This window comes from Pongo pygmaeus, chromosome 23 (genome assembly GCF_028885625.2).
Source record: "Pongo pygmaeus isolate AG05252 chromosome 23, NHGRI_mPonPyg2-v2.0_pri, whole genome shotgun sequence".
Lineage (NCBI taxonomy): Eukaryota > Metazoa > Chordata > Mammalia > Primates > Hominidae > Pongo > Pongo pygmaeus.
In genome coordinates, this window is record NC_085931.1 from 48,108,856 (window position 1) to 48,135,287 (window position 26,432).

The 26,432-nt window shown below is 56.1% G+C and overlaps 1 protein-coding gene across 2 annotated transcripts; it reads right to left on the reverse strand.

Annotated features, from left to right (window-relative positions):
* Nucleotides 1–1,778: 1,778 nt before the first annotated feature.
* Nucleotides 1,779–26,432, reverse strand: IL2RB (interleukin 2 receptor subunit beta). 2 transcript variants are annotated; one of them, XM_054469427.2, is made up of 10 exons: nucleotides 26,285–26,432; nucleotides 20,523–20,643; nucleotides 19,971–20,085; nucleotides 18,886–18,964; nucleotides 15,608–15,713; nucleotides 14,076–14,224; nucleotides 12,713–12,878; nucleotides 11,811–11,925; nucleotides 8,292–8,376; nucleotides 1,779–4,780 (listed from the first exon to the last, which is right to left on the reverse strand). In XM_054469427.2, the coding sequence occupies exons 2-10, from the start codon at nucleotides 20,608–20,610 to the stop codon at nucleotides 4,028–4,030; spliced, it is 1,656 nt and encodes a 551-aa protein (XP_054325402.1). In that variant the 5' UTR covers nucleotides 20,611–20,643; nucleotides 26,285–26,432; the 3' UTR covers nucleotides 1,779–4,027. The 2 variants fall into 2 exon arrangements, with proteins under 2 accessions (XP_054325402.1, XP_054325403.1); XM_054469428.2 differs by lacking the exons at nucleotides 18,886–18,964; nucleotides 19,971–20,085; nucleotides 20,523–20,643; nucleotides 26,285–26,432 and adding an exon at nucleotides 15,355–15,508 and having other exon boundaries at nucleotides 1,789–4,780; nucleotides 15,608–15,694.

The window sequence follows — 26,432 nt, forward strand, 5'->3', positions numbered from 1 at the left end:
AAATGCTGGCCCAGAGAGACACTGGACCAGCTTGGAGGGTGGAGGCAGCAGGAGGGACTCAGTTACAGAGGAGGAGGAGGAGGTAAGACCACCTCGGCCTGACCAACCAGCATCGCCCTCAGCCTCCTCTCCTGGCCACCGTTCAGCCCCATCTACCTGCCAAACTATCAAAGGGCTTTGCTTGTTCTCCCACAATCACACTAATGGATCTTGGCATCTTATTTTCCCCCCGAAGTTGACTGCCAAGAAGCTTAGAATGAAATTTTACTAGGTATTTTCCCATTAGTATAATTATCTCCTATGTAGCCTTCTATATGCTAAGGGCCAAAAGCTCTGGAGTCAGATGTACCTGAGTTTGAATCCTGATGCTACCAACCATCAGCTGCGTTGCTCCACCTCCCTGGGCCTGTTTCCTAATCAGCAAAATGGGGAATAAAGCACCTGCTTCTCAAGGTTGTTTCCAGATGATGAGAGATGACGCCCAGGCCATGCTGGCACAATGTGTAGAGTGGAAGTATTGGTTCTCTTGCCCCTTCTTACTGTCCTCTTTGGTCTGTTTTTTCAGCTGCCAGTAATGAGGAAGACAGCGGTGGGTGCTTCATCCTAGACCTGGGCCTACAGTTTCCACCATAATTTACTTGGGAAATGCAGGCACCGGAAGTTGCTTCAAATGAGAGATGGGAGGTGGGGGAATGGGGGAAGCAAAGGAACAAACCTAGTTCAACAAAGAGGAAACATGAGAGGCTGGAAGGCCCCCCCCCCCCCGCCTCTCCTCCTTTTTCTCTTACCCCCAAGATCTGCCCTGGCTGCCTCCTGTTTCCCGCTCTGTACCTAATGGTTCTCCAGGGCCCCAGCGGCTGCCCGGTCCCCAGCTGGCGCCGCTCCTGTCTCCTGAATCTGACCCAGGCCCCTCCTGCAATCTGACCACCAGCCCTGCCGCCAGCTGCTTCCTCTTTGTCTCCTCTCCCAAGATCCACACTCGGATCCACACTGGGCATGACACACAGTGACCGCTGGCCCATCCCTTCATCTGCACCCGGTATAAGGTGGCCCTGACTCTGCTCCCTGCCAGCTCAAGTCTCTCAACAGACATGGTGGGGACAGCTGGGCTCCCTGGGCTTGCCTCTCACGGGTCCCTCTCAGCTTTCCAGTCTCCATCCTCTCAGCTTCAGTTTTCCCTGCCTGGGAAATCGGAGGTGGGAAACATAAGAGCTCCTTTTGCGTTAGGAACCTGAGGAATTATGTGGTCCAGAGATGTCATCAGCCATCAGCTGTGACCAACTGGGGGCTGCCTATAGCACAGCATCGCAGAATCTGAAGCTGTACCCAGGCTCTGCAGGAGGAGAGCTGTGGTCAATTAGAAATGTCTGCCGTGCATGGGTGCAATTGATTAGCAATGTCTGCTATGAGTGTGGCTTTATGAATGCCAGGAATTGCCATCCCTGGTCTGGTCCAACTTTTAGCAGGACACTATCTAACTATCATCTATCTACCTATCTGGAGGGAGGGGGAGAGAGAGAGAGATTCGTCATCAAGTGCAATATTTCCCCAGGCATAGACTTGTGGGATATGGCCATGAGCTGATACCTGGACACAGAATAAGACAGACAGTCCTGACTCCTATTAGTGAAAAAGATATTCCCTTTACAATCCTTTTCCTTTCTCTCAAGGAGGAAGTTTGCATTTGGCCCTGGGATGTCTTCGACAGCTTCCCAGCAGCTTCTCATTTCCCCTTTAAGAGACAGCAGGTTTACCGCAGGCAATGAATATCAACACTATTTTGTTGCATTGTACTTATTTTGTACAGTTACCTTTTATTTATAGCGAAAATGGGTTTTTTCATTTACAGAGTAACAAAGATTTTTTCTTTAAATAAATGTATTTCAACAAAAATGAACTGACTTAAAATATTAAGATAATAATCACAAAGATGGTACACACGGATCATTAAAAGATACGGATGTATAGATACATATATCACAAATGATTAAGACTTAAAAAATGTAACCCTCCCAAGAAGTGGGAGCCTCCCAAAGTGGAGAAGGCAAATACAATTTCCATTTGGGGGGATAAGGAAACTGACTTGCAGAGAGGTTTAGTAAGTTGCCCCAGAACACACAGCAAAGGTGTGGAGCCCCTTGTGGTCTGAAACATTCAGGACCCTATGGCAGGAGGTGAGACTGTCCAATAATTCAGCTCTTTTCAAGGCATAGACCCAAGACTCAGACAACCTCAAAAAAGGGGAGTTTATTTTGGATATAAAGGCAACGGGAATCCTGACCAAACGGTCAGCAGCCCTCTCGGCAGTAGGTATCTTTGTATTGGGAACCCAAGGTCCTCTGCTTAGTGGCTCAATGCTTGTCTACCTTTTCCAGGGAGCCTTGTCCACAAGCACCTGCTCCCAAGGGCCTCCCTCCCTGAGTTCAAACGCCGAAGACAAAGATGATCTGATTGGCTAGTTCAGGCCCGGCCTACCTGATTGGACAGAGCTTGGTGCCAAGCCCCCTCATAGGCTGCTGGTCAGCCTGTGGGGGCGTGTGGTCAGGTGCCCAATCAGCTGTGAGCAGGGCCTATAAGTGCAGGTGCTTGAAGGCTGCCAGGTCAGAGTTAGCTGGGACTGGGGTCACTGTCCTGCTGGGGTGGAAGGTTGTTTGAGCCATTGCAATGTGATCTGCCTGGGGCAGAGGAAAGATAAGTGGAGGGGTCGGGGTGGGGGGATGAGCCCCTTGCAGGAGGAGGCATGCCAGACCTAATGGGCACAGGACTCTGACTCTCTGTGTGAATGTCAGGCACAGGAAGCCCAGACGAGGTGGTGCCAGGTAATTAATTCGTTCATCCAGGATATACGACGGGGTGTTGGGCACTGTGTCTGGGGCAGTGAAAAGATAATGAGGCCCTGCCCTGTGGAGCTGCCCTTCTGGAGGCCAGTGTGCCAGCCCCTGAGCTGCAGAGGAGACCCCTCCAGTGGAGGTGGGAGTGGGAGGTCCCAGGCCTGGCAGCATCAGAGCCCACCACTAGGCGGGGCTGCTGCCTGGGCCTCGGACTCCAGGGTTTACTCCCCATCAGCTTGTCTTGTGGGTCTGTGAAGCCACTGTGGGAAGATGCAGCAGGCATCCACTTTGTGGGGGGATCTGTGCCCTTACTTGGGCCCCAGCATTAAGGATGCAGCAGCCAAGCACTCTGAGACCTCAGAGATCCCAAGGGAATAGTAACAGGGCCTCTTTCTCCAGGCGCCCTGGGTCCCTGACAGCTTCTCCCTCCAGCACTGACGCTAGAAGTTTCTGGCAGATTAAGGGAGGCAGTGCTTCCCTCCAGGAGAAGCAAAACCGGCACTTGAAGAGTCAGGGAAGTTTGTCACCTAGATGAGAGGGGCAGGGCACAGCAGCCCCAGGGAATAGCACGTGCAACAGAGGGGGTGTGAGGGAGCTCTGAGTGGCTCAGGAGGATGGTAGGGAGGATTGCAGAAGGGGCTGTCCCCACACGACACCGGAGGTGCAAGTACCAGGCTGAGAAGTGGGGCTGAGGGCAGTAGGACCCGTGCAAGGTTTTGAACCGAGGAGGAGCATGGCCATATTTGGGTTTTGGAAAGCACGCTCAGGCTGCCCTGTGGAGGGGGAGGGGAGGGGAGGAGGAGGCTGGGGCAGAAAACCCAGGGAAGAGGTCAGGGCAAGGAGCCCTGGAGAGCTGCGAGGACTGATATTGGTGAATAGCTGCAGGGTTGGAGAGGAGCGATGCTTCAGAGCCTAAACTCGTGGGACTCTGTGATTAACGAGGGAGTTGGGGAGTTACTGCCCCCCTGCAACACACACAGTTCCTGGCTCGGGCAGCAGGACCAGGGATCAGCAATGGAGGTTTGGAAATGGATTGGCCAAGTGTGCAGGACTGGGTGGGGGCCATCTGGGTGGAGAAGTCCAGCTGCAACTGGACACTGAGTGTCCTCAGCAGTGGACTGAGGACCCTCAACAGGGTCCTCCTCAGGCTCGGCACAGAGCAGGCAGCTGCCTGCCTCCCACTCCTGGCCATCTGTCTACACCAAGTGAGTTGGGTCCTGACCCTGGAGTTCTTGGAGAGACAAGTAGGCATCAGTGTTCAGGGGCAGGCGAGCATTAAGGGCCCTGAATTCCCCCTGCCCAGGAGGCCTGGACCAGGGGAAACTGACCCCCTCCCTGGGGCCAGCGTCAGGGACCTCCTCCCCAGCCTCTCGAAGCACCAGCTCAGCGGGTGGCTGAAAATCCACCAGGTCTGGGACTCCTGGGGTGGGAGGCCCCAGGGGCTGGGGGTCCCAGTCTCTGGGGACTCTTTCTTGCAGGGAAGGGCGCAGCCTTTCTTCACCAGCCCCGCTGCCCCCAGGGGCAGTGCTTGGGGGGCTGGGGCCACCGAGGAGACTGGGGGAGAAGAGCAGCAGGTCATCCCTGGAGGGGAAGGTGCAGTAGGCGTCGTCCTCCCCTGACAGAGGCTGCAGGGGTTGGGGGGAAGACCCTGTGGGTGCCCCGGCCCCACCCTCATCAGGGTCTTCCTCTGCATAGGGGTCGTAAGTAAAGTACACCTGGCAGGCCTCTATCTCCAAGGCATCCGGGAGGTGGAAGAAGAAGTAACCCTGGTTGGTGAAGCAGCTGGTCAGCGAGTGGTTGCTGCTTAAGGATGTGGGCTCAGGCACCTTGTCCTGCTTCAGGAGCAGCTGCGTCGCCTTGTCCCTCTCCAGCACTTCTAGTGGCGAGATCTCAGGTGCCAAGCCACCAGGGCTGAAGGACGATGAGGGGAAGGGCGAAGAGAGCCACTTCTGGCGGGAGAAAGGCCAGGGGTGGGTGAATGGGGGCTTCCTTCACCCTCCACCCCTTCCTCTGGACTCTCAACAGCTCCTAACTCCTCCTTCTCCTGAAGCAGTTGGCCCAGGGCTGCCCCCTCCAGGAAGCCCTCCCTGACTATAGCCCCACATTCCCCCAACCCACCCACTGGCTTGGGGAGCCCTCTGGGCCACCAGCCCAGGGAGACTGCCTAACCCACAGCCCAGCACAGGCCTGCCTGGCTCCCAGTAGTGCCCAGGAATGTTTGCTTGCTCAGGAGTGACTGTTTATTGGACACCTGCTGTGAGCCTGGCACTGTTCTAGATGCTGGGGACCCAGAAAAAGAGAGAATCCTCAGACTGTCCAGTGGGCACTAGCACAAGTGTGTGAATCGATCCACCCATGCCAAAGCAGAAGGGCGCTGAGAGCACAGACTGTTCACCTTACAGATGCCCAGAGACGGGACATGCCCTGGCCCCGATCACAGACCGGCAGGCGGCAGAGCTGGGACCCAGGGTCTCCGCTTACACTGTGGTGGGAACGTCTCTTGGGGGAGCTGATGGTTTCCTGATTCACCCCTCCCCCAGTTCCCTGCAGTCCCTACCCCCACCCCCTCCGCCTCCCATCCCCAGAGAGAGGAAAGTGCCCATCAGAGCACTTCTCAGTTGCTCGGGATTCCAGAGAGCCCTGGCAAGGAGTGGGAAGACCCGTGTTCTAGCCCTGGCCCTGGCACTCACTAACTGTGTGACCCTGGGTGGGCCCCTGCACCTCTCTGGGCCTCAGTTTCCACAACAGTTAGCCACGTCTCTCCTGACTTCCTCGCTGTCACCCATCAGGTCATCAGGGGGACATCAGGTAAGCAAATGGAGATGTAAACACCCGAAATGGGGTAAGACACAGACTGCACAGCAGAGTGGGGGACAGCAGGCCCTCCTGGTGGTGTGGCAGGGGCCTCGGGTAGGTGAGTTTGGGAGCCCTGACAACCCTCTGTCCCGGGAACCCTCAGCAGCTGGACTGTGGCCCCCTAAGCACAGGGGCCAGGCCAAATGGGCTCCCCAGGCTTCTGTGCCCAGCACGGGGCTGGCGGGTCTCATGGATCTATTTCAGATGAATAATGAACCAGCAATGAATGCCCAGTTCTCCTCTCCAGGGGGAGTCCCTGAGGCTGAGCCAGCTGCTCCAGACACACACACACACGCTTACATGCATGCACACATGCACACACGTGCACACACCACTCAATTAAATCCGCCCCCTTTCCGCAACCAGGAGTTATGTCACAAAAGAAAAGGCTGAGAGAGGCAGAAAGGATAAACGGAGGATGGCAAAGAGGGGTCGCTGGCTGGGCAGAGAGGAAAAAGCACTGGTCAGGTGAGATTCATGATACCCAGGGCAAGGGCGGGGCCAGACAGCAGCCCTAAGTGTGCAGCCAGAGAGGGAGCCGCCAGGCCTGTGGCCAGTGCCGGTGAGCCAGGGGCCCACTGCCTGTGGCCAGCTACTTCCTGGGCCTGAGCCTCTGCCCACAACGCCCTGAAAGGGGCTTCAGGAGACGTTCATGCCCCTCACACACACTCCCACACTCGCACACACATTCCAGCATCCCCTGGGAAGTGGGGGTGGGCCTTGTGGCCCCTGTGGGTCCTGGGGTGGAGGGGTAGGTCTCTCACCCAGATGCAGAAAAGGTGGGGCCCGCTGTGCCAGCCCCAACCCCCAGCCACATCATGCCTTCTTCCTCGGGACCCCGCTCCATACACTAGACCCAAGAATGCCCTCATGGGAAGCTGGAATGGTTTGCAGCTCCCACCTCACAATGTTCTAGGTTCATAGAATCAGGACTTGAAGCTGGAAGGTATCTAAGCATGCAGCTAATCTAGCGCAGCCTCCAACCAGTTCAATGGGGGAATCTCTATGCTTCTGACACATAGGCAGCCATGGCTTGCTTGAATACCTTTATAGATGGGAATCTTGCTGCCCTCAAGGCTGAGGGAAGAATTTTAAGGAAATACAGTCCTGCACATTAAGAGTACTGTAACTAATGGCCAGGCACGGTGGCTCATGCCTGTAATCCCAGCACTTTGGGAGGCCGAGGCGGGCAGATCACCTGAGATCAGGAGTTCAAGACCAGCCTGGCCAACATGGCAAAAACCCGTCTCTATTAAAAGTACAAGAATTAGCCAAGTGTGGTGGTGTGTGCCTGCAGTCCCAGCTACTCAGGAGGCTGAGGCAGGAGAATCTGTTGAACCCAGGAGACGGAGTTTGCAGTGAGCTGAGGTCACACCATTGCATCCTAGCCTGGGTGACAGAGCAAGACTCCGTCTCAAAAAAAAAAAAGCACTGTAACTAAGATATTCTCATCTTGGGAGTTTTCCAAGGAATTCCAGAAGGGGTCCTTGATCAGCCCTGACAGAGAACTCCAAAGCCAGGTCATGACAGCTCTGGTCCGGCATGGCTTTCCTCCCCCGCCACTCCTCTTGACCTCCCTCTGCCCCTACTTCATCCCCACCCCCCAATCTTGGGAGCCTAGAGCGGGGCTAGGGTGGTAAAAAGTACCCCCCATGTCACCCCTTCATTCTTGAAGCTTCCTGCCTGAAGGGGGCATGGGCTGGGGAAGAGGAGATGACGGAATTTGAGATGGAGTTTAGAGCGTTACTGCTCTGTGGGCCAGCACTTTAAAAATGAATTGTTGTTTTGTGACTCAAAGTGATGGGAAGACTTGTTAGTATCCATGCTGAGTTATGGAGCCTGATCAGGAATTTTGGGCAGGGACAGAAGCACAGAGCATGTCTGCACAGTAGGGTGGAGAGAGCTTGTGCTGGCAGGTCCTGTTCATTCAGCACACCGGCAACAGTAATACCAGATAGGGTACTTTTTTTTTTTTTTGAGGTGGAGTCTCACTCTGTCACCCAGGCTGGAGTGCAGTGGTGCCATCTCGGCTCACTGTAACCTCCGCCTCCTGGGTTCAAGCGATTCTCCTGCCTCAGCCTCCTGAGTAGCTGGGATTACAGGTGCGTACCACCACGCCCGGCTAATTTTTGTATTTTTAGTAGAGACAGGGTTTCACCATGTTGGTCAGGCTGGTCTCGAACTCCTGACCTCGTGATCTACCTGCCGCAGCCTCCCAAAGTGCTAGAATTACAGGCATAAGCCACTGCACCCAGCCTGATAGGGTTCTTTTGAACACTAACTGCGTGCCAGGCAATGTTCTCAGGGCAGGACACATAGTAACACTGTTTTTCTCCTCATCTAACAGGTGGGGAAACTGAGGCCCAGGGAGGCTCTATAGGCCCAAGGTCACACAGCCAGAAAGTGGTGGAGCTGGGATTAGAACCCAGGCAGTCTGGCTCAGATGGAAAGTGCCAGAGCTGGAGAAGAGACCATGCCCACCCTGGAGGCTGCTCACTTCAGCATTTTGTCTCCTCTCACAAAACACAAAATTAGCTACTAACCTGCTACCCCCTCATCCCACTCACACGCCTGCCCACCTGTCTCCCCGCCCCGGCCTCCTACCTGGACGTCTCCTCCATGCTCTGAGCTCAGCTGGGAAAAGAACTTTGAGGGGTCTGGGGTGTGACACTTCAGGACCTTCTTCAGCCTGGACAGAGGACAGGAGAGAAGGAGGAGGGTGATAAAGGGAAGGGCCATGGCATTATGCCATCAGCGCCACAGCTCTGGATGCCAGGCATGGAGCCACACCACATTTACTTATGTATTTATTCCGCCGATACTAAGTGCTCACTGTGGGAGGATGCTGTGTTGGGCACTGGGAAGACAAAAATGGCCAACAAAGGAGGTCTCTGCTCTCAAGGAGCTGATATTCTGATGGAGAGATAGACACAAAGCATGTTGCAACATCACCATTCATTCTGTGGAGACAGCAGAGTGCTACACAAGACGGGGAGGTGGGGGTCAATGGGGGTGAACACACAAGCCAGAGTTGTCAGGGATGGAGATGGCTAGAAAAAGTGGAATGAACCAGGAGGAGGGAGAGAGGAAACAGGCTTTCTTGTCAGGGCTGCCATGGATGCTGGTTCAGGTTGTACACTGCCCAAGGGCATTAGGCTTGGGTAGGGAGTGGGAAAGGCGGTGGTGAGTGAGGCTGAATTCCAGCCCACGTTCTGCTTGCTGAGCTAAGTGCCTGGAACCTGTGTACATCGCCCTGAAGAAAGAGGCACCATTTTTGATTTGCCCAAAGGTTCCACACGGCTGGTGGAGGCCCTCAAGGGCCAGGGTGTATTACAGTGCAGTGAGCGGCCTCTGAAGAGCATTAAACAGGAGAATGACATGGTGGAGAAAGGACTGAAGGGGCGCAAGAACAAGGAAGAGGGCAGTCTGGAGGCCACTGAACCCATGCCTGGGAGAGGACCTCTCCCTCTACAGGGACATGGTTTCCCTGAAGGCCGGCAGGGAGCTGTGGGCGGAGGGGACAGGTGGGTGGAGGAATGCCTGTCTTCTTGGGAGGAAAGAGGAAACGGGGCTCCGAACACTGCCGAGAACCACTGCTCCAGGACGAGGGTCAGGAGAGCGGCACTCACTACTAACTGGCTATGTGACCTTGGGCAAGTCAGCTGACTTCTCTGGCCAGTCCTGGCATCAGTTAAAAGGCAATGGTAGCCCCTGACTCACTGCCTTCCCAGTGCTGCGGAAAGTCAAGTGAGGTGACACACCTAGGCATGCTTTGCAAAACTCTTGGAAGAAGCAGGGCTCTCATCAGGGGGCCACATCCCCTAGTCAGAAGTGTCACCTCCTTGCCGCTTTGCCCTCCACCAGGCCACGCCCCACACAGCAGCCAGGGCTACAGAGGACAAAGTGGATCCTGTCCCACTCCTGGGGAAACCCTCCATGGCTGCTCGGCACACAGCCCAAGTCGTCACCACAGCCTGAGGCCCCAGGAAACGTCACAGCCGCCACATGCCCAGGCTCAAGTTCAGCCTCCTGCCCCACCCACTTCTGTCTCCAGCCCACACCAGCACCCCTGCACTCTGTTCCTGGAAGGTTCTTCCCTCCTTCTTGCCCAGGGCCTTTGCACATGCTGTTTCCTCTGCCTGGGACATTTTCCCATCCCCTCCACACCCTCCATGGGCTCCTGCTACAGATTTCAACAGAATCATCCCTTCCTCAGGGAAACCAGCCCTGACCACACCCCAGCCAAGGTTCCCCTCCCTGTTGTCTGCTCCTGATACAGTCAGCACTCAGTATCCGTGGGTTCTGCACTCACGGATTCAGCCAATCTTTGATCAAAAATATTCAGGAAAAAAAAACCCTCATAGCAATACAACAATAAAAAATAATAAAATTTTTTAAATACAGCATAACAACCATTTACATAGCATTTACATTGTATTAGGTATTATAAGTAATCTAGAGATGACCTAAAGTCTCTGGGAGGATGTGTGTAGGTTACACGCAAATACTCTGCTGTGTTAAATCAGGGACTTGAGGCTGGGCGTGGGGGCTCACACCTGTAATCTTAGCATTTTGGGAGGCCAAGGCGAGTGGATCACCTGAGGTCAGGAGTTTGAGACCAGCCTGGCCAACATGGTGAAACCCTGTCTGTACTAAAAATACAAAAAATTAGCAGAGCATGGTGGTGTATGCCTGTAGTCCCAGCTACTCGGGAGGATGACGCAGGAGAATCTCTTGAACCCTGGAGGTGGAGGTTGCAGTGAGCCGAGATCGCGCCACTGCACTCCAGCCTAAGTGACAGAGTGAGACTCTGTCTCACAAAAAATAAATAAATAAAATAAAATAAAAATCAGAGACTTGAGTATCCACCAGTTTTGGTATCTGTGGGGGGTAGGGGGGGTCCTGGAACTGGTTCCCCATGGATCCTAAGGAATGGCAATACATCGACATCCTCCTCCGCCATCCTGATCCCGGTGTGTCATTACACACCTGCATGATTGTCTGCCTTCCCCCACTGGGCCGTGAGCTGCCTGGAGCTGGGGTGCATGCATGCGGCCTGCCCCTGTGTTCCCAGCTCTTTGAGCTGTACCTGGCATGCAGCTGGTACTCAGTGAATACGGGAATAAGCGAATGACAGTCAGACCTAGATGGACCAGCGGGGACCCAGACACAGAGACAGCTGACGTGTGCACACAGGCATCCCCAGTCCTGAGGGCAGTGTTCTGGACAGGGCCCCTGGGGCTCTCCCTGGAGGGCTGCACCTCCCACCTTCCCCTCGGGTTGGTTCCACAGGTTCCCCCTGTAGGGATGGGACACAGGGAAAGGCCAGGTTTGGGACAGGGAGGACTCTCTGGAGGGTAGAGGAAGCACGGGTGTATCAGAGCAGGGAGTTCGGTCCAGAATCTGACCTGGCAAGGTGGCATGTGTGCATGTAAGTGTTTGTGTGTGTGTGTGTGCGTGTGTGCATGTGTGTGCATGTGCATGTACGTGTGTGCATGTGTGCGCATGTGTGTGTGTGTGCATGTGTGTGCATGTGTGTGTGCATGTGTGTGTTGCGTGTGTGCATGTATTGTGTGTGCATGTGTGTGCATGTATGTATGTGCATGTGTGTTTGTGTGTGCATGTATTGTGTGCATGTCTGCATGTATTGTGTGTGCATGTGTGTGCATGTGCATGTGCGCGTGTGTGCATGTGTGTGCACGTGTGTGCATGTACGTGCGTGCACGTGTGTGCACGTGTGTGCATGTACGTGTGTGCATGTGTGTGTGCATGCCTGTGTGTGCATGTGTGTGCATGTACGTGTGTGCATGTGTGTGCGTGTGTGCATGTACGTGTGTGCACGTGTGTGCATGTACGTGTGTGCATGTGTGTGTGCATGCCTGTGTGTGCATGTGTGTGCGTGTGTGCATGTATGTGTGTGCATGTACGTGTGTGCACGTGTGTGCATGTACGTGTGTGCGTGTGTGTGCGTGTGTGTGCATGTACGTGTGTGCATGTGTGTGCGTGTGTGCATGTATGTGTGTGCATGTATGTGTGTGCATGTGTGTGCATGTATGTGTGTGTGCATGTGTGTGCACGTTGGACGGGTGGGAGCATGAAGGAAGGGGAGGAGAACCTTCTTACCACGGCCCGGTGTTCCCGCAATTGATCAACAAGTACACTAAGATGATGAAGCCAAAAGCCCCGCTGAGGCCCACGAGGAGGTGGCCAAGCCACGGAATGGTGTCCTTCCCAAGGCCTGCCCAGGGGTGGGAGAAACAGCAAGGAGAGGGGTTAGAGAAGTGCCCTCACTCACCCTGGGTCGGTCACCCCAACACCCCCAACCAGGGCCCTGCCAGGCAGGCCTGCGTCTGGGGGGCTGAGGACAGGGTTCTGCTGAGCCTATCCTCTCTGGGAAGCCAGATTTGATGCTAAAAAGAAATGACACGGTGGCATTCTAAGAGCTCCTCCAGCTCCAGACAGATCCCATGGGCCCACCTGGTGAGCCTACAGCCCCCCACCGCCCCCACAGCAGACTGGGCTCCAGCTGGCTGCACCCCTCTCTCTACCTGCCTCTAAGTACCACTTAGAGGACCTCAGGTTTTGCTTGGGCTTGAACTCAAAATGTGATGCGATGAGGGACAGCCGCCCAGCAGACCTGCTGAGGGCCAGGCTGCCGGGACATCACACGCCTTCCTCACAGCAGCTCTGCCTCACGGTCACTGTACCCATTTCACAGATCAGGCGGAGAGGTGAAAGCAGCCACCCCCAGCCCCAGCAGAAACCAGGAGTTGGAGATTTCAGGGTGGAGAAAAGTGAAAACAGCCTTTCTACCCCTCCCCAACTCACAAGGCCCATGGCAAGCCCCGTCCCCTCACTGAACCCCTATTCCTGTCTGAAAAGCGAGCCCCCTGCAGGGTTACAGCAAGTGAGGAATGGAGCTGACCGCTGTACCCTCACCCGAGGCAGGGAGAGAATGGAGCAGCTCCTCCCTCAGCCGCCCCCTCCTGCCTGAGCCTCCTCCCACCCTTGCTGCCCACCAGTACCTGCAGGCTTTGTCCTGAAGGCCAGGGGCTGGCTCCAGGGGCTCCAGGTCGTGAACTCGCCTTGCAGAGGCTTGACCCGTACCTGAAACTCATACTGGGTGTCTGGGGTGAGTGTCTCCAGGCAGATCCATTCCTGCTTCTGCTTGAGAGTCAGCAGGGGGGCCTCCTGGGTCAGAGACAGGACTGTCAGCGCCCACGTCACCTCCCATGGCAGGGCCAGGAGGCTGAGCACCACAGCACCCTCCTCAACCCCCGCCAGCTGCACCCCCTCTTCCTTGCCACCCACAGCTCCCTCACTACCCAGTTGCTGGGGCCCCAAACGCCAGGGTCATCCCCTAAAGCCCAAGTCATCAGCTAATCAGCTGGTTCCACCTCCAAAACCTGGTTCCACCTCCACAGCCGTTCCAGAACCATCCCCCTCTCTCCCCGCTGCACTCACCCCAGGCCTGAGCTGCCACCCTCTCCCAAGCCTGCAGCTGGTCTCTGGTTCCCACCCATGCCCCGCTGCAGTCTAGTCTCCACAGGACCAGAAAGTGGGACGTCTCCGCACACCTCTCCCACCTTGGGTCACTCTTTTTGCCTCCTCCCGCTCCCCAGACACATAGCAGCATCCTGCCTTTGCCGTGGCAGGTCTTTCTAATTTTGCAAAACTTCTCCCCAGATCCTTGCAGGTCAGCTCCTTCTGGACGCCCAGGTGTCCAAGGGGCCTTCCCTGGTCACCTGAGTCTGAAGTAGCCTGTGCCAGTCACTGTCAAATACCTTGCCCCGTTGGGTTTTCTTGATGGAACTTATCACTATCCGGGTGCCTCACTATCCCAGACCCTGTCGCTACATCTGCTGACTGACTGCCTGCCTGCCCTGCCCCAGTCTGAGATTCCTGAGAGTGGAAGTTTGCTGAGTTTACCTTCCACTCTCTCCCCATCATCCAGTGCATAGTAGGTGCTCAGCAAATATTTGTTGAGTGAGCAGTTGAGTCAATAAAGAAATGAGTGTAAGTGAATGAATAAGCAACAGGCCCACATGGATGTGGAGCAGATGGGCTTTGACACATGGAGGGGTGGCTTCCCTGGCCTCTGAAAGCCCATGGGGCTGGGCAGCTGCCTGTCTCCTGGCTTTCTGAATCTTTCCCTGGTGTCAGCCTGGAACCTGCTGCCAGCCAGATCCCCAGGATTAAGGGGGCTAGATAAGGACGTGGAAGTCGGGGAGGCAGCCCCAGGCAGTGCAGAAAGAGCACAGGAGTGGACTCAGCCACCCACCATCCACCTGGGGCTGATGGGACCTCGACACAATGAAAAAGGGACAGGACGTGGACCAGGACAGGAATGAGGAACCAGGGCAGGTGGGGACTGGGCCACATTCTCACCTCCCAGGTGTGGCCTGGGGACAGCGTCCGGGCCTCGAACTCCAGGTGTCTTTCAAAGTAGTGGGAGGCTTGGGAGATTTCCCAGCTTATGTTGCATCTGTGGGTCTCCACGTGGACAACTCGGAGGGAGATGGGGGCCATCAGGCGAACTGGAGACAAGAGGGGGTACGGGAGAGCAGTCAGCCACGACCTCCACCTCCCACTTTGTACCTGCCACTCCTGCCTCCTGGCACATGCTACCACCTCCCATACCCCCCGACCCAAAGCCCCAGGACCCGCTCCCTCGCTGCCTCCAGGCCTCTCTCAATGATCACCTCCTCAGAGAAGCCTTTCCTGACCACTCACCACTCTGCATCCCCCTTGCCTGTTTCACTTTTATTCCCAGTGCTTATCATCACCTGGCCTACGAAATATATGGTTTGGTTTCTTTACTCATTTTCTGTCTCCCCCAGCAGACTGTGAGCTCCTTGAGGGCAGGGACTTGGTTGTCTGCTGTGTCCTTGGTGCCTGGAAGATTACCTGGCACTTGATTCAGTAGCTGCTGGATGAATGACTCACGGCAGCTTTTCTCTGCACTTAGAATTGACCTGAGAGCTTTCCATGGATCATCTCACTTATTTTAAGTGTGATGATTATAACACTGTGTGATTCTGAAGTTAAATGAATCTCAGTTTCTATACTTCTAAGACTCTATAGAACCACATAAGTGATAAGCAGATGCTGAGTGCTGACTACATGGTAAGCAGTTTCTGTGTCTCAGTTCAAAGATGCCTTACAAGCCTGGTAGGTAGGTGACTCCGATTCTCCCCAAAACTCAGGCTCGGAAAGTTTTGATGGTCTGCCAGTCAGATCACATCCAGTTCAGGCCTGACTCTCACTTTCTACCCCACTGCTTCCCTGGAGATGGCCCCCAAGGTCAGCAGGCAGTCGCTCAGGCATTCAACAAACCTTCCCAGACCACTGTCCTGATGAGACCTAGTGCTGGGTGCGTGGCAAGGAGACACAGGGGTGGCAGAGACTCTGCCTTCGGGGTGCTCACAGCCCAGTGAAAGAGACAGACCTACAATCAGGCAGTGACAACCCAGGACATACATTCCCAGAAAGAGGAGGTACGAAGGGCTAGGGGAGTCTAGGAAGGCCTCCTGGAGGAAGTGACTCTCAACTAAGCCTCGAAACATGAGTGGGAATTTTCCAGGTGTAAAGAGCCTTCCAGGCAGTGGGGTCGGCATGTGCGGGGGCTCAGAGGCATGGATAGGCAAGGTGGGTTTGGAGAGCTGGCCTTTGGCTGTAGCAGAAATATAGGCCTCAAGAGGAGGAGTGCCAGGGAGGAGGCCCAGGGCTGGATCCTGAGCAGCCTTGAATGCCAGAGTAAGGAGCCAGGACGTCATCCCGAGAACAGCAGGCGGTAAGGTGGTCAGATGTGGGTGTGGAAGCTGCGGGGGAGAGAGGATGGAGCAGGGAGGATCCCAGAGGAGGTGGGAGGAAGGAGGTGCCCAGCCCTGCCCCAGCCCCACCCTGGCTTCCTCACTCACGGTTCTCAAAGGGTTTGAAGTCCTGGATAGCCATCATCCTCCATCGCACCCCTTCACGGCACATCACCCTCAGGGTGACGATGTCCACTGCGGTCAGTTTCTGAGACTGCAAGGGAAGGACAGGGGTGAAACTTCTAGCAGCTGGGGGCAGGGGAAGGGGGAGGCCACCGAGATGACTCGGGAAGGACGGCAGCCTCTCCACATGCCCCGCCACCCAAGGCAGGGGCAGCAAACGTTTTCTGTAAAAGGTCACATAGTAACTATTTTTGGCTTTACAGGCTACGTGGTCTCTGTCACGATGACTCAACTCCGCCACTGTAGTGTGAAGCACACATAGGCAACATGTAAATGAATACCAGGGCCATGTTCCAATAAAACTTTATTTACAAACACAGGCAGTGGGCTGGATATGGCCCATGGATCAAGGTAGTTTACCAATGCCTGATCTAAAATGAAGTGAGCTACCTTGAGAGTGAGTGAGCTCCCTGTCACAGGAGTCATGCAAGCTGGTAAGCCCCCACAAAGGTACAGTTCTGGAACTACACCTGTTTAACATTTTTTAGTGTGAAAGGCCCTCCGCTCCCCTATCTTTCCCCATCCCCATGCCTTGAATTTTCTGGAAGAAAATGGCCAGGTATTGAGCATTTTCCTATGAGCAGTCACTGCTCAGATGCCTTAGCCCCTCAATGCACACAGCATCCATCCCATGGTATGGGTGGGAAGGCTGAGGCTTGGGCTGGTCAAGGGACCAGCAGCAGGGGAGCCCAGGTTTAAACCCAGGCCCTCTGTGTCCCCCTACAGGGTGACTGCATCTCCGAGTCCTGGCTTGTCATGCCTGACAGAGGGCTGCCGAGTGAGCAGCTTAAGGCATCTTTCCACTGTGCAGGTGCCAACCCTGCAGCCTGGCAGCCCAGCGGGAGGAAGCTCTAGTGCAGGCCTCTTAGGATCTGGGGTCCAGGATGCTGATTTCAGGGCCAGGACCTTGGGCACAGTCCCTCTGATCTGCATAAGACCCACTATGAGCAAACCTTAAACCTGATCATTGGAATTCCCCAAACTGGCCAGTTCCTCTCCACCCCATAGACCCTGTCCTAGCCTTCTTATAGCGGCTATGGGGGCTAGATTTTCCCAGATGATAGTAATCTCATTATTATTATAATTATTACTATTATTGTTATAAAAATATTGACAATCATACATTCGCGTGATCACTCACGCTGTGCCAGGCACTCTTGAGAGCACTTTACATATATTGTCTCATTTAATTCTCTCAGCACCCTTGGGCACAAGCACTGTCACTATTTCCATTCTCTAGCTGAGGAGATTGAAGCACAGAGAGCCTTAGGGACTTGCCTGAGGTCACACGGCTAAGAAATGGTGGAGCCAGGATCAGAAACCAGGCCACCTACAGGGCTCCCTGCACGGGCACAGCATCCAGTTCCAGAGGCTGTGATTTTATCAGCTACACTGTGTGACTCCATCTTCACACTCTCCTGTCCCTCAAGAAGACATATAACCTGACGATGGTTGGAAGATGTGGTCTGGGTGTCCTTGGAGCCCACTGCTGCTCAGGAGGCTTTGACAGACAATAATTTGATGTACACTCATATGGACATGGCCATATGCCTTGCAAGAGGCAGCCTAACGCAACGGTGAGAAGCCCGAACTGGGAGCCCACAGGCCTGGGTTCAATCCCAGCTTTGTACTTCCTGGCTGTGTGACCTTCGGCAGGGACCATACTTCTTTGAGCCTCAGTGTCCTCATTGGTAAGAAGGGAACAGTGCTGATGTTTACCCATGGGGCTGTAGGTGAAGGCAGCGGCTGCCCACCTGGAGTGGCCGCTGCTAAAACTCTGGCTGCAGCAGGGAGGCGTAGCTGGGGTCTCCTGCTCCACAGAGCAGGTAGGAGCCCTGCCCTCCCAGGCAGGGCTGCAGCTGCCTAAGTCTTGGCTGTGGACCCAGGCCTCCTGGTGCTCTTGGGGGCTGGGATCAGGCAAGAGCCCCGCTCTCCTGGGCGCAGCTGCAGCCACCCAAGTTGCGGCCACAGAGCCAAGTGTCCCTGCACTCTCATGGGCCCTGGTCCAAACCCAAGCCTCTAGGTGACTTTGCAAGCAGGGAGCAGGCAGGAGACCCACCCTCCTGGGCACAGCTGCAGCTACCCAAGTTGTGGCTGTGGACCCAGGCATCCCTGCACTCTCAGGGGCTGGGAAGGTCCCCCCTGCCTCCGCAGGCTCAGAGCTGTCTGTTCCCACTGCTTGGCCTCTCTCCCCTGCTTCTGGCACCCGATCTGATCCCGGAGGCACAGTCGGGGCTACACGCTCCATGGATCCAGTACGAGTCAGGGACAAGCGGGACCCCTGCCCCTTCTGAGGTAGCCAGGAGCTCTCCTGGGGCAAATGCAGCTTCCCAAGCGAGGACCCAGGCATCTCTGCTGCCCCCACAAGCTCAGGGGTGCCTGCTCCCACTGTCTGGCCTCCCCCTGCTCCAGTGCCCACTCCAATCTCAGGGCGGGGCCAAGCTCAAGCACTACCACAGCCTGGCACGCTCAAGGCAGCACTGACTCACTGGCCCCAGCTGCCTCAGATCCCTCTGGACTTTAGGCGCCAATGAGCACAGGGGGTGGGAAGCCACGGGGGTGCAGGGGGCAGCTTGGCACTGGCCTGCAGGTGCCCCTGGGCCTGAGCAGCCTGGGCAGAAGGAGGCGGGTCCCTGGTGAGGTCCCACCTTCAGGCTGGGGAGGGCCTGAAAAAAAGGCCTTTGTTGGGCCTTGACCTAACAAGGTAGGTGCCATTATTATGCCCATTTTGCAGAAGGGGAGACTGGGACACAGGGGTTGCCCAATGTCAGCCAGCTGGTGAGCCAGGGCTGGAGCATCCAGCTCCAGAGTCTACACCCTTCACACCCCACACTGCGCTGCACTGCCAAGACCCCGGGAAGAGATGGGTGTGGTCATTACAGTTACTGGAGTGCTGTCTTACTTGATAAGGAACACAAGTGTCACAGGACCCACAAAGCGCAGGGGAGACAGCAGGAGCAGAGGCAGAATAGCAGATGCCTCACATACAGAGGGTTCGTCGGCCCTGGGGCAGGCCTGAGTCCACGCCCTGGGGTGTCACCTGTTTTTCTCTGCCTCCTGCTCAGCGCTGGGCATCCTGCTCGGCCACAGCCCCGGCCATTGGGCCTCAGCTCTTCCCCTGGCATCCGGCCCACCCTGAGATCGCAGCCTGGAGCTGGGAGACCACCCTCTCCCTGCCTTCTCTCCCTGGGCGGGCTACTCACATCTGGGGCTCCGAGGATCAGGTTGCAGGCCCAGGATGCTTGACTCACGGGGAGCAGCTCACAGGTTTGGTTCCACCGCCTTTCATGGCAAAAGACCCTCTTTAGAAGAACAGGAAAGACCCACACAGCTGGCCCAAGGGACCCTTCTCAGATCTCTCTGCTGCCAGGATGGTACTAGGCAGCAAGGCCAGGCTGGGGCCCCTGTGCCAACCTCCGTGAGGGGCACTGCCTCTCCCACTGGCTCCATGGCATTCCTCCCTCATGGGCACCTTGTCCTGCCCCCTCATCCCAGCCTGGTCCCACAGCAGCTGGAGTGATCTAGAAACACAAACCACTTCAAGACAGGCAGTCCTCCCCACCTAGAGCCCTCCAAAGCTCCATGAGGCTTAGGATGAAGACAGATCCCTAATTAGGCCTTCAGAGCCCTGTGGAATCACCACCCACCCAGAAGCCAGGGCCCGAACCTGCCTTGCCCCTCTACCTCCCTCCCCATTTTCCCCCACCCCACACCCTATGGAATCCACCTGGGCCCAGCCACCTCTCTGCGGTCTTCCTCTTCTCCCTGACCCCATCAAGCCTACCTGGGGTCAGTCCCTCACTCACTGGCCGCCTGATGTTTACATCACAGTGACATCTCTCTCCCAGCCCCCATGCACCCCAACCACTCCCAGGTTCCCTGTCCCCACAGCTGCCTACAGGGTCTCTCAAAATCCAAGATTACGCAAAAAGCTTGAGGACCCCCTTTCTCCCCACTTCCTCTCTGGTTGCCTCTAGAGTGGAGTCCAGCCTTGGCATAGCAGGCTTGCAGCTCAGTGTCCCCAAACTACCCTGTCCAGTTCAGCCCCAGCCCCTCCACTGCAGCCTGGACTCCACCCAGGTTCTAGAAGTCTAAATAGCTGACTCCCAAATTCTCTTAAACGATCCCTTGATTCCAGGTCTGGGCCCCAACTCCTGTGATTCGAAGAGTCTGTGGGTCCCATTAGTCCAAGATTCTGTAAATGCTGACTCCTTGGAGTCCAATGCATAGGATCTAGAATATGAGATCTCACCACCCTAAGATTCTGCAGTGTGGCCAGTGGACTCACCGTCTGTCCGGCCAGGCATGGACTTGGCAGGAAGTGTCCTGCAGAGCCCCATCTTGGCTCCAGACACAGGAGATGTTGGCTCTCGAGTTGTAGAAGCATGTGAACTGGGAAGTGCCTGCTGGGCAAGACGAGGTGTGAGTGCTGACTGCAGGTGCCCATGGCCCCCCCAAGACATGCCCACTGCCCTTGCACCTGGCACCCACGCCTGCCAGAGAAGGAGGTGGGTAACTCTGGTGAGCGGAGAAGGGATTCATGGACCTACTTCAGAGAGGAGGAAATGGAGCCCCAGAGCCTGCAAGTTCCCACAGGCAAACTAAGGCAAGGCAGGGACAGAAAGTAGCACATGCCTGTGGCTTGGAGAGGCGTGTGTGTGTGTGTGTGTGTGTGTGTGCATTCGTGCATGCGTGCCAGGGCATGGGTCCAGGACAGAGGGTGAGGCAGGAGGTGGACACCTGGTCTCTGGCCCCATCCCCTTCTGGGAAGAGGCTTTAGCAGGGCCTTAGCCATCTCTCCATAGGGAAAGCACAGCTGTCCAGATGTCAGGGTCCTTACCATTCACCGCTGCAGATGCCCAAGGGGTAGCCAGGGGCAGGAGGAGGATGAGGAGGGGCAGACGCCAGGACAGAGCAGAGGCCGCCATTACATCCACAGGGTGGAGCCGAGGAAGGAAGCCCTGGTGGGAGAGGAGAAAGAGAGAGCACACGTAAATACACATCCCAGGCCTCGCTGCCCCTAGAGGCAGGCTGGGTCCGCCCCCTCAGTGTGCATGGTCTGCACTCCTTGGTGCCAGCTCAGTTCAGCCCCAGGGCCTTTGCACCTGCTAATCCCACCACCCCACACATGCTCACACCCTCCCTTCAAGTTTCTGCTCAACTGCTGCCTCCTTCAAGAGGTCTTCTTTGACTAGACTACATAAAGAAGCACCTGTCGTGGCCAGGCGTGTGGCTCACACCTGTAATCCCAGCACTTTGGGAGGTCGAGGCAGACAAATCACCTGAGGTCAGGAGTTTGAGACCAGCCTGACCAACATGGTGAAACCCCGTCTCTACTAAAAATACAAAAATTAGCCGGGCAAGGTGGTGGGCGCCTGTAGTCCCAGCTATTCAGGAGGCTGAGACAGGAGAATTGCTTGAACCTGGAGGCGGAGGTTGCAGTGAGCTGAGATGGCGCCACTGCACTCCAGCCTGGATGACAGAGTAAGACTCTGTCTCAAAAAAAAAATAAAAGAAGCACCCTTTGTTACTCACAACCCCCCCCAACACATTTTCATCACAGCATTATTTATTCGTCGTTTATTGACTGATTCATGTTTTCCTCTACCTCTCTTCACAAACACACACAGAGTCACGTAAGCTCACTAAGGACAGGTATTTTTGTGTTTTGCTCATTGCTAGGTCCACAATTCCTAGAACAGTGCCTGGTACATAGTAGGCGTCTGGCCAAAAAAAATTCTTGAACAAACAAGTGATGGAATAAATATAGACAGAGCTAAAGTCAGCAGGCAGATGGGCTTCCAGAGGGCTCTGAGGCTAGCCCCTGCCTCTGCTCCTCACTGTCCCTCGAGGGAGTTGAGGCAATGGTGCGAAGGCATCAGGACGTGAACTCGGAGAAGCACAAAAGCAGATAGGAGTTCTGACCTCAACACTGAAGAGCCCTAGAGGACAGGGGAAACTGAGGCACAGAGGGCTGCAGTAGCCTTTACGGAGGACCTTGTCCACGCTCGTACTCCCCTACCTGCCTGGAAGCTCCCTGGAGGCAGGGCCAGGTTGGTCACCCAGATTATACCCCAGGGAGGAAGGAGACATGAAATCTCTAAGCCAGCCCTGTCAGAGGGAGGCTCAAAAGTTTTCCCAGAGTGCCTGTTATGCACTGGCCACTGGCCAGTGCTTTGTTTTTTTTTTTTTTTTGAGACAAAGCCTTGCTTCTCAGGGAACCTCTAGCCAACTGTGGAAGCTCCTGTGAGGCAAGACCACGACTGTCGCAGTGGAAATGGGAAAGAAACGTAGCTGCCCCCACCCTCTGCAGGGGCTGGGTATGTGGAGGGGAATGAGAAAGTGAGCACATGGTCACTTTGGGAAGATAATGGGACTGCTTCCAGGAGAGGTATTTGGAGCAGGCAAAGGGGGAGGCAGGGAGATGAGGAGGAAGCTTCCAGGGAAAGATGAAGGTGGCCCTAGTCAGAGGGGCAGGGGGAGAAGGGAGAGGAGCAGGTGAGTCGAGAGATGTGGGGAAGGTGGAGCATCCTTCCCTCCCTCCTGCTTTTCCATCTCGAGAGCTTCCAAGGCCCCTGAGCGTTGGGCTTTTTTCCCCCCGTCCCCCCTTCTCCAGCAGCTCCAAACTCAAGCTCTCACTCCCCTTCCCTTCTCTCTCTGAGCCTCTCACTGGCTCCAGCCCTCAGCTTCCAAGGGTCTTTCTCCAGCTCAGCCCCAAGCCTCCACATCCCTCCCGATGGTCTGCAGGACCCCCTCACAGGGGGTGCTCCTGGACCCAGCAAAAACCCAGCTCATCCCCAGCTCTTCTCCTATCTGACTTTCAGTTCTGGGACAACTGTACCCTTCCTGTTCCAGGGGACCTTTGCCCTCATACCTAGCCAGTCAGGACACTCCTTAGATAGCAGGACAGTCCAATGACTACTTGTTGTCTCTTCCCCACCCTCACCAGGCCAGCCTCGTGCCATTCCAGCCCAGACGACAGCACCACCCCATCTGCAGGCTCTCACCTGCCTTCCCTCAAGCCCACTTCCAACCACCCACCTCCCTGCCCAGGAACCTGCAGTGGCTCTGTTGCAACCAAAGCCTAAATTCCCACTTTTGAGGCTTTCTGGGACCGGGATGAGGTCAGCCCACCCTTCCAGACTCTGCCCTCACAGGAGCAGGTGCATGTACCCAGGCCAAAGCACACACACACTGCACCTACCTGCCTGCACAAGCCAGTGGCTCCAGGTGACCAGGAAACTGACACTCACCCTCCAAAGGTCCTTCCCAAGTCTATCCTTTCCCTGGGTCCCCTACAGATCCTGCTACCCTTCAAGCCCATTTCAAATGGGCCCTCATGCCTTTTTCCATGAAGCCTTCCCTGATTTCTGTGATGGAGGGTGACGGCTTCCTCTTCTGAGCGCCTTGCTCCTCCCTCTAGGCTGGCAGCAGCAGGGCCGGCTTTGGCCAGGGGCTGGCCCACCAGCGTACTCACTACAGAGATTGCTGAGCACAGGGCCGGGCACACAGTCGGTGCTCAATAAATGTAGTGAAATGAATGAGTGTGGTCAGAGGCCTCAGTACAGCAAAGAAAAGCAGAACTCTTTAGGTGGCCCTGGATTGTCTCGTGGCTTACATCAGAGCCAGCATGGAGCAGGGACCCACGCCCTGGCCCCAAGAGCCATGGGTTCCATCTCCTAAGGCAGATGTCACAGGAGTGAGAGTCAGAGGCCCACACATTGTCAAAGCTGCAAAGGCTTTCTGAGCAAGCACAGTCCCTTGTTCTACATTTGAGAACACTGAGGTCCAGAAGTGTGAAAGACTTGCTGAAGGTCACATCAGGAGCCCAGCACAGAGCTGGGATCAGAACCTACCTCCACGCCGCTCTGCCACCCCCTTAATCACACCAAAACCATTGGCTGACAGGTTATTGTAAGCCAGGCTCCATTTAAAACTCTTTAAATGCAGCAATCAGGGCCTCTGGCGGGGATACTCTTATTATCCCCATTTTCCAATGAGGAAACGGAGGCACACAGAGGTGAAGTGCGTTGCCTAAGATCATGCAGTGGATAAGAGGCCTTTCTGGAATCTGAGTCAGGGCAGACTGCCCAGCACCCAAGCAGGGATCCTCCCCTCCCGGAACTCCCCAGACACGTCTTCCCACCACGACAGCTCACACGACGGTAAATATGCACTGGTGGTCTAATAATACTCGTTATGCGTACTGAGCACATACTCTATGCCAGGCCTGGGGCCAAGTGCCTCACATATGCCAGCTCATCTAAGCTGCCCAACGGCTTTATTGTCCCATTCTACAGACGAGGAAACTAAGGCTCCAAGTCCCTAACTTGCCCAGGGTCATATACACAGTAAGAGGCGGAGCTAGGGCTCCAGGCTCACTCTCTCATGCTGTCCCACCCTGCCAGACACTGGTCCCAGAGGTAACAATGGTCCCAGAGGTAACACTGGTCCCAGAGGTAAGGCTGCCACCCTCTCTGTCCTGGGAGTCAGGGCCCAGTAGCTCACAGACAGACTGGCAGGGGCTTATTCTGGGTACCATGGGCTCGCCTTTGCCTGGCCCACCGTCTCCACAGGAGGGTGAGCTCCCCAGGGTGGGGGCTGCTCACCTCTTTCTTGGGATCCCCCAATAGCAGAGGGCACAAGGTTGGGACCCCAAAGAGTGCATAGCCCAACCAGGGGACTCCCACAGCCCCTGTGCCCCTTCATGCTCAATCATGCCAGCCTGGCCCTGGGGCAAGGGGACCATCAATGTTTCGTGTGGGTGTCACCCCAGTTCGGGCCCAGCCTCAGGATGACCCCATGCCCAGGACAGGACCTGCAGAGAGCCCCAGTGTGTGAGGAAGGTGCTGGGGGACAAAGGGGTGCAAGGTCAAAGGAAGGTTAGGGGCAAACCACAGGCCCAGCCTAGAGGCAGCCAGGCAGGAGGAGAAAGCGCCATCTGGAGTCTGCTTCCCGCCCCCTGGAGCCCAGAGGTGCAGCGATACTCGATGCTCGGAGAGGGCAGAGTCCACGGGAGGACGGTGTGGGGGTGCCAGAGGGGCACAGAGCTGAGGGAGCGCCTGGCAGTCACTGAGGCTGCACCCTCATTCCGCAACGGGAAAGCTGAGCCTCAGAGAGGCCAAGGAACCCACTTAAGGTCGCACGGCTAGGAGAAGCCCAGACTCGGGTGACAGCAAGTGGAGCCCAGGACCTCGAGTTTGAGCACCCCCTCCTGGGTCCTCAGGCATACCCACACATGCTCTGTCGTTCATGACTCTGAAACTGGTCACACCCACGGATGCCTGCGTCCCCACCACAGCCCTGCAAGGTGGGTCTTGCTGCCCCATTTGATCCATGCCAGAACTGAAGCCCGGAGCGGCTGACCCCAGCCGTCTGATTTCCAGAGAGATGCTGCTGGGGACAGGGACTGGTGCCTGCTCTCTGCCTACGCTGCCTGCCCTGAGCGCTCGGGGGTAGTTCAGCGTTTAGCCCTCCCTACAGCCCCATGAGGAGGCTCTAGTATGCCTCCTTTTCGCCAGATGAGGAGACTAAGAAACAGGTCAACCTCTCACCCAGGTAAGAAGGGCATAGAGCTGGGATTTGAACCTGGTCAGGTGCAGTTTGGGGCCCCTGCTGCCATCAGGGGTACATGGTGGCTGGGGCAGGGTGGTAAAGCAGGAGCTCAGGAGCCCATGGTGCATCCAACCTGACCTCCGAACTCAATGGGGCCTATGTCCCCTCGTCCTCTCTGGCCACCTCCACCTGCCACCCCCCTGCTCCCATACACAGTGCTTGTCTCTTGCTATTTAACTTCAGGGGCTTCTCCAGCTGGGTGCGGGACCCTGGCTGTGGGGGAAGGAAGGGATAGCTCAGCTCCTCACTCCACCTCCCTCCCCCGAGGTGCTATAAACACAGTTAAGGGTGGGAGGCTTTGGCCCCCAGGAGAGGAGAGAGCATGAGCTCCAGGCAGCCCCAAAGATGGGGTCCCATCCCCAATGTCTGGAGATGCTTCCGACCTGTCCAGTCATGCAGCCAAGGGAGGGACAAACCCAGACTCAAACCCAGGGCTCTGCCTCCAGCCTGGGGCTCCCAGAGGCCTCGCAGCAACTTCACTTCATAGATGGCTCTCCAAGGGGACCCTTCTCTCCCCACTTACTCCACAAGCCTCCTTATGAGCACTCGACACAGGGGTGCCTCCCCCAGTATATAGGCCCCACTCCACAGAGGTCAGGAGGTGGCTCCCGCCTGTCCCACCCCATATCCCGTACCCTCTCCGGGCACCCAGGCTATCCACCCACCCCTTCTACACCTCTCCGGGTTGGGGGCCCAGCACACAGGGCCCAGGGAAGCCCCTCATCCCACAGCAGTCCCTAGCCTCCCCTGAATGGGTTGGGAAGGAGGGGTGACCTGGGACTGGGGACCGCTTTTTCCTCCAGCCAGGAGCCGTGAGACCTGGGCCCGCTCCCTCCCCAGGGGAATTCTAAGATAAAGTTGGGGGATGGGAGTTCAGGCAGAAACTGCTGGGGGAACTGAGTCAGAGCTGAAAGTCTTCTCTGTGACTTTCACTCCCAGCCCCCTGGCTGGTCCACAGGGGCCGGGAGGGAGGCAGGGGGACATCACCTGGCTGAGACATGGGGTGGTGGCAGCGCGCGCTCTCCAGTCCTCCCCGGTGCTGGGACCGTGGCCATCTCTCCAGGGCCCTGCTCAGCTCTGGCCCAGGAGACGGCTGCGGCTGCTGGGGCCGCAAAGACTAAAAGCCCAGAGCCAG

Coding starts and splice junctions, on each gene's coding strand:
- IL2RB (XM_054469427.2), bottom strand. CDS start 20,610: ATGGCGGCCTCTGCTCTGTCCTGGCGTCTGCCCCTCCTCATCCTCCTC. Junction 20,086..20,522: donor GGCATCTGCAGCGGTGAATG/GTAAGGACCCTG, acceptor CTTGCCCAGCAG/GCACTTCCCAGTTCACATGC. Junction 12,879..14,075: donor CCCCAGGCCACACCTGGGAG/GTGAGAATGTGG, acceptor TCTCTGACCCAG/GAGGCCCCCCTGCTGACTCT.